This window comes from Zingiber officinale, chromosome 6B (genome assembly GCF_018446385.1).
Source record: "Zingiber officinale cultivar Zhangliang chromosome 6B, Zo_v1.1, whole genome shotgun sequence".
NCBI lineage: Eukaryota > Viridiplantae > Streptophyta > Magnoliopsida > Zingiberales > Zingiberaceae > Zingiber > Zingiber officinale.
Genome location: NC_055996.1, coordinates 75,781,169 through 75,788,795, shown reverse-complemented (window position 1 = coordinate 75,788,795; position 7,627 = coordinate 75,781,169). Strand labels below are relative to the sequence as shown.

The 7,627-nt window shown below is 47.7% G+C and overlaps 1 protein-coding gene and 1 long non-coding RNA gene across 2 annotated transcripts; both read right to left on the bottom strand.

The window, feature by feature from the left end:
- Positions 1-1,911: 1,911 nt before the first annotated feature.
- On the bottom strand, positions 1,912-4,464 carry LOC121991126. The gene has a single exon (XM_042545148.1). The coding sequence runs from the start codon at positions 4,462-4,464 to the stop codon at positions 1,912-1,914; it is 2,553 nt and encodes an 850-aa protein (XP_042401082.1).
- A 1,596-nt stretch (positions 4,465-6,060) lies between these two features.
- LOC121990298 lies at positions 6,061-7,174 on the bottom strand. The gene is made up of 4 exons (XR_006114540.1): positions 6,810-7,174; positions 6,643-6,705; positions 6,442-6,546; positions 6,061-6,121 (listed from the first exon to the last, which is right to left on the bottom strand). It is a non-coding gene; the product is annotated as an uncharacterized LOC121990298 (long non-coding RNA).
- Between the last annotated feature and the right edge of the window lie 453 nt (positions 7,175-7,627).

The following is a 7,627-nucleotide window of genomic DNA, read 5'->3' as shown; positions in this document are numbered from 1 at the left end:
AATTTAGTTTTTCACTAAATATTAAGATAATTTTTTTAAAAAAATTTGGGTCTAACATCACATCATTAGTAGGTCGAATATTATGTCCCCTCGGATGGGTCTAGTGGCTAGCACATGAGGTGTTGCCACCAATGAGGTCTGGGGTTCGAATTTTAGTAAAATTGAGGTAAATGCCTCCCTTATGTGCTAGTCATTATTCCAAAGGCTAGTAGCCGCCCGTGATTTATCTCCTTCGTGTTGGCCCTGGGACGAATTAGTAGGGGTACTGAGGACGAACGTATTTACCTTTTGCTACTAATGAGTAGGTCGAATATTACGGATAAGAACATAGCTAGAAATTTGATATTAAGAGATGAAAGATATGCCATTACGTTGAGATGAAAAAAAAAAAACAAAAATAACGCCCAAGATCAGCAATACCACAAAATCAACTACCCATAAATCACAAAAGCCGCAAAAACTATAACACCACGAGAATCAACCTCTCTTCCCCATAGCTAATGATCCGGCAGCAATGACGAGGGACCCCCTTTGAGGGGAGTCAATGACACGTAGAGGTCAAAAGTCAAAAGGGTCAGCAGGAGGCCCGATCGATCAGAGAAGGGTTGGGTCGACCGGCCCAATGGGTCCAGGCGGAATCAAAGACAAACCCGACGGGGAGTCGAGTTTCCGACGCTCATGGTGAACAGGGTCGCCGGGCCGAGCGGGTAGCCCGCTCGGCCGAGGCGTAAAGCATCAATGCTGTGAAAGAACGTTCTCAGCCGAGCAAGCGATGGGATGAAGTCTTCCCGGTCGGACTGACATCTACGCCCGGTCGGACCTATGCTTGCTGAGCGGATGGACGCTCGGCTCGGGGAAAAAGAAGACAAGGACAAAAGGATATTGGGGAACATCTTCTGACAACAGGCATGTTTGACGACCAAGCCATACGCAGAATCCTACGACGGAAGGTTCTGCTGTCACATCATAGAGGTGCTCGGACTGTAGCAGTATGGTGTCAGACATGCTCCTCTGGTAAGCCCATACTGAGGTATGGTAAAGGACACGTGTACGCCTCGATAGGTGTGCATAAGCCTCCCCACAGCTCTATATAAGAGCCCTTAGACTTCGCCAGAGGTACGAGATCTCTCATCTCTGGAGCCACTTCATCGTTTTCCTCTTGCCTGACTTGAGCGTCGGAGGGTCGTCGCCGGGAACCCCTTCCCGGCCCGACTTCCTTGCAGGTTCGCCGGAGATTCGTTCAGCCAGTCGAAGACAACGGAGAGCGCCACGTCCCCAGCGTCCATCGACTCAGCGTTCAGACATGATCAAATTGGCGTCGTCTGTGGGAACGCACCTGCATCCGAGCGGACGCAATGGACGAAGCTGGACGACATCACACCGTGATGCTCTCCCAAGAGGAGCTCGACGCTCTAATCGAGGCAAGAGAAGCTAAGCTCGTGGAGCAACAGAAATAGAAGGCGCAAGCCGAGCGAATGGAGCAATAAGCGACGTCAGCGTCAGGAGGCCGAGCGGAAGCACCGCCCTCCCCGGTTCCATTTCATCGGGCACTATTCCGTACGCCTCCTGAAGCCGCACCAGCTAACCTTGATCGAGGATCTTCATCCGACGAGGCGCCCAGGCGAGACTACAGAAAAGGCAAGGCTCCCCGAACGGACGCCTCCCCCGAGCGGATCAACCTGCAGTTTTCAGAGGTCATTCTGAGGGACCCTCTGCTCAAGCATTATGTGCCCCCGGCGATCGGGGAATACAACGGAACCACCGACCCGGACGACCATCTAGGAAAGTTCGACAACACCGCTACACTACATCAATACACAGATGGAGTGAAATGCCGGGTGTTCCTTACCACCCTCTCGGGATCGGCGCAACGGTGGTTCCGGAGGCTGCCGGACGGATCCATCACCAGTTTTAAAGAGTTCTGCATCGCTTTTCTCCTTCATTTTGCGAGCAGTCGGCGTTAACGAGTGCTGGGGCATTGGTAAGCCCAAATGGCATTACCAAGAACTCGTAATGACCATAACGAGTGCGAAATGCTGTCTTCGGAATATCCGCATCTCCAACCCTGAGCTGATGATAGCCTGAGCGCAAGTCAATCTTTGAATATACACAGGTATCCTTCAGCTGATCAAATAAATCTTCTATACGTGGCAGCGGATATTTGTTCTTGATAGTGACCGCATTCAATTGTCGGTAATCAATACATAGTCTCAGTGATCCGTCTTTCTTCTTAACGAAGAGTACTGGTGCTCCCCACGGAGAAACACTGGGACGGATAAATCCTCTGTCCAACAGCTCCTGTAACTGAACCTTCAGCTCCTCTAACTCCTTTGGTGCCATGCGATAAGGGGTCTTGGATACCGGAGCGGTTCCCGGAACCAACTCAATTGTAAACTCGACTTGCCTTTTAGGAGGCAAACCGGGGAGTTCGTCAGGGAATACATCTGAAAATTCTCGAACAATAGGAACGTCCGAGAGTCGTGGTAATGCATCTGTATCAGCTTTAACCATAGATAGCAAATATCCCTGACAACCCTGCGACAGCAATCTTCTCGCTTGCATTGCCGATATGACTGATATCCCATCACCCCCGGTTCCGATGAATGACCACGATGGTAAACCGGGAGGTCGGAATGTGACTACTCTTGCTCTGCAGTCAACTGTGGCATGGTTCATGGCCAGCCAATCCATGCCCAAAATAATGTCAAATTCCACCATCTCCAATACCTGCAGATCCACCATAATAGTCTGACCATTGAAGTCTAAAGGACATCCTTTGACTTCCAGACTAATACTTAGTACCTCGCCAGATGGTAGAGATACTGTCAGCCCGTGTGTCCGACGACTAGGCAATCTCCCGATTTTACCCAGAAATACTCGAGATATGAATGAATGGGAACTACCAGTATCTATCAATAAATCTGCCGTAAATGTATAAACTGAAATAGTACCTCGGAAAACCGATCCCTCAGCTCGCTGCGCCTCCTCCCGTGTAACGGCATAAACACGACCCACCTCTGAGCTCGACTGTGGTATCCCTGAAGTGGCCTGCGCTGGCATCTTAGGTGTGGGAACCGGCTGCTGATACTGAGACTGAGGCTGCTGCTGATATGCTGAGTAAGGCTGATGTGGATGAAAATCCTGCTGTGCTGGAAATGCCTGATGAGAAAACGCTGCGGCAGAATACTGTGTATTCGCTGGCTCCTGTCCCTGCACATGGTATATCTGTCCCTGAGAAGGCTGTGGTCGTTGCTGACGTGGGGCACTCTGGGTCTTCTGCGATCTCCTCTGTGAACGTGACTGAGAGGATGATTCCCCCTGAGATGTAGCTTTAGGAGCCTCCAACTGTGCTTTCAGAGTACAATCCCGACTCTCATGCCCCGGAAGTTTACAGTAGAAACATATAGCATGATCTAACGGGCAACTATTCCTGGTGTGACTCTTGGACCCACATTGAAAACACCTGGTCCCACCAAAGTTCTTCTGATCATGATGAGGGGGACGAGAACCTCCATCCGATGTTCGCCCAGTCTTCTGAGGCCGAGAAGATCCTCCGGAAGGAGCCCGAGAACTCTGACCTCTATTCCCTCTCTTTTGCGACGACTGCTTTTCATGTCCTTTCTCCTGATTTACCTGCTGCTGAGTCATCTCTATGAATAGTGCTCGATCTAGAACCTCCCGATAGGAACTACCTGGAAATCCTGACATCCGAATCCGAATGTATGCTGCAAGACCCTGAGTGAACTGCTGCATACGATCATAATCTTGTGCCACTAAGTGAGGACAAAATTCTGCCAACCTACAGAATTCAGCATTGTACTCCATCACTGACCGGTCGCCCTGCTTGAGATTCAGAAATTCCTGGCGTCGAGCTAGACAGAAGGTCGCTGGGAAATATTGCCGCTCAAACGCGTCTCGGAACATCGCCCATGTGATGCGCTGCTCTCCAAAGATCGTCTTCTGCATGTCCCACCATGTGACTGCTTGATCTCGGAGATGATACGCTGCCAATTCCACTTTCTCCTCATCCGTGCAACTCAGGTACTCAAAGGTGCTCTCTACATTCTTCAACCAACTTCGAGCAGCCCAAGGATCTGCTCCGCCCAAATATAAGGTAAATCTGTCCTTGACGGACCTCGCCAGCAACGGTATCCGAGCTCTGTCCCTCATCCAATCAGTAGTAGCAGGAGTAGGAAATGCTGATGGTATCCCGGAGGGAATACCCTGAGGCTGAAATTCCCGATTCCTACCAGATGGTATGACTGAAGGGATCTCCTGAGGCTGACGTCCCTGATCTCTAGGAGTCTGATGGGTCTGTCCCCGACTAGCCGTCTCAACATCCGTTGGATCCCTAGAAGAATCCGCCTCCTGAGTCACTGGTTCTGGTTCCTCAGCCTCAATGGGTTGTTTCCGTGGTCGTCCCGGACCACGACGATAACCGGCTCCCGCTCGACCACGCCTCATACCTGATGTAAACCACTAATAAGTATTACACACAGTATAAGTTCGTACTTATAAAACTTACAGCCAATTACTTGGAGGTGTTCCGCCGCCGCCTGGTCCCAAATTCCAAAAGTCACTTCGAGGAATAAAATCACGAAAAATCCAAAACGTATGAATCTGACATCGTAAACCTGTAGCTCTGATACCAATAAATTGTCACGCCCCGAGAGTAAGGTTGTCCGACGAAAATCGGACAGCACCTCCCCTGTAGCAGTGACAAATAGAACCGGTATACAACACCACAGATAATACATATACAAATATATATCACAACCACGCAGATAATATACAGCCCACACGGCTGTAAAGTCAAACACAGCGGAAAACAAGAATAACAAAGATAAAATAACAAAAACTCACCGCGGGCCGGCCCGGCTTGACTCATCGGCAAAACAACCAAATACAAATAACAAGTCCACAGCTCAATTATTACAATGCTAAATTCAAAGGGTTAACTCATAATAAAATGAAAACCAAAATCGTAAAACCATCCTCAGAAGTGACATGGGACCGGCAGTCGGGATCCTCCTCCAAGCGTACTAGCATCGCTATCAGCTACCTGGTGAAATTACCAATGCGGGTGGTGAGTATAAAACTCAGCGGGTAATAGGATAGACAGTGCATGAGTATCATAAAGAACAGGAATACGAAAGATAAATAGCAGATACTACAGGGTAAACAAAGTATATATATATCCATACCTGAAACCATATCCTAGGCTAACAGTGTAAGGTCTGAGATAAAGTATACTGCTACAGTACTGCTCATAACTACCAGAATCACATATAAAGTATACTGCAATAGTAATCAGTGTCCAAGCATATATAACAGGTATATGATAACAGTTCTGCATAAGTAAGCATAAACAACATAAACAGGTATATCGAAAATAGCGTATGCACGGATGGTCACTCCCGCCCACCCCTCAAGTCCATGACCCCAGTATGGACGAGAGGCCGGGACAATGACAAACTGTACACACTCCAGCTACCACTACTCTCGAGTGGCCGAGAGGACAGTTGCATAGTAGCTGAATAGCTACGTCTGCGACGGGGGTCCCTGCTGCCCGCGACTCCAGCAGACACTACCCATGAGTGAGCGAGTGGGGGGCACGACAGGACATGCGGCACGCTCCAAGCTACCACTACCCATGAGTGGCCGAGCGTGCGGCCCAGGCCAACGACCGTCTCAACCACAAGGGAGCCAAAGTCGTCGGCTATGCATGCAATGACATGATGCGAATAATGCAACAGTCATCATATATATATAACAGGAAATCAGGTATGCTACATGAATCCGCATGCTCAATACTAAGCATAAATAAACAGTAATCAAACAGGTAAGCATAAACAGGTAAGCATGGCATCTAGTATCTGCTAAGTATCAGGAATAACAACGGGAGACTGTATAGATGAAAAAATGATCATCTCGAAGATTGAGTGGATAAAGTATCAAGCACAAGAAATAAAATGAGTGGAGTCAAGATGAATACTGCATATACTAAACTAACTCATGCACTTAAACCGATATCTAAAGAAGCAAGTTAAGAAGTACCCGCCTCTAAATGTAGGTTGAATTCAACGCCAACTTCGTCACGACACCCGCCTCGATCAAAGTCCTGTGTCAACTTATAAATTTTAACTAATTACATATGAAACCGAATAACTATACTAATGTACATGACCAGCGAATTTAATCCGAGTTCCATTTATTACCTAAACAAATCCACACTGAAATACTCAAAACTAGTCTCAAGCCTTAATCTATCTGTTCCCGCGAATCACACAATTCCAACCTAATCTGATCGACATAAGGATTCTAAACATGCATTGATTCCATATACACTGGTACAGTACGAAATTATCCCATTCCTTAACAAAATCTACATCTATCAATTATCTAATCAACAAGCTTCCAATTCTAACAAAATCAACATACCTTACCTAACTCCCCGCTGTTGACTCACTGCCGGTAGGTGGAATCGTCGGCACAAGCACAATGGTGCTGCTCACTACCTCAGATGCAACCGATGTTTCTACAAGGCTACAAATCATTGCAATCACACAATTCAGCACACATCCTACTTGAATTCAACACCTAGGTCTGCAGATTTAACATCTAAAGTGATAGAGACCTTACCCAATGAATCCCGAATGAAGAACAGCAGCAGGAAGTTGGGGTCGATCTCCTCACCGCTAGCCACTGCCAGAACCGAACCAAAATCAGTCCAACCTCTCGTCCTGGTCGCAAACCGCAATCCCACAGCTACCAAAACCCTAATGGAATCAATCCTCACCTCAACTTACCTCAATGGCGCAAACCCTCACCGTCGGCGAAGGAACACCCGACGAAGAAGAAGTATCCGATGAACACGACTCAGCTCTATGCCTCAAGAAGATGAAATAGCTGTCTGGAGTACCATTACTCGCCACAATCTAGCTCTGGAGCGAACAACCCGACTCCGGTGTCACCGGAGCATAGATCTCCTCACCCGGCCGCAGATCCTTGCGCGAGTCTACTCTTCAGTGAAGACTCTACCGTCGTGACCTTCGTTAAGGAGTAGAGAAGGTGGAAGAATTGATCTGTGACAAAGCGCCGGCGCGATCGAGCCCTGAACGACCGTCGAGCTCCCGGTGTGGTCGGCGATTTCGGGAGACAGCGCAAGAGTGAAGAGGAATGGCGTTTTTAGGGCTTGCACTGTAGCTTCTCACTTATATAGGTAGGGTTTAATTACTCTACCTAATTAACTCCCTAATAAGCCTCTCAAATGGTGATTTCCATTATCCCTTTAAACACTGTCATAAATCCTCCAAATAAATCCAGAAAAATATCCACAAATTCCCTTAAATCATTTTAGGTTATTTTCTTTTGCCGTATCTCACAGAAGGAGCCCAAAAATGTAATTTGGGATTGGTGCGGTAGTTCAATGATAGTTCTCTAGTGGAATGAATTATCATTGATAAAATTAAGTTGTGTGTTCGGGGCGAACATGGGATGCTTAATTTTATCGGGAGACCAAAACCAATTCCTCCTCTCGGTCCCTATCGTAGCCTCTTATTTATAGAGTACTATACCCACATATACCCACCTTCTATACCCACCTAAAGGGGGCCGGCCAAGCTAG

What these genes read in the sequence shown, in the direction of transcription:
- LOC121991126 (XM_042545148.1), bottom strand. Translation starts at nt 4,464, where the DNA reads ATGAGGCGTGGTCGAGCGGGAGCCGGTTATCGTCGTGGTCCGGGACGA.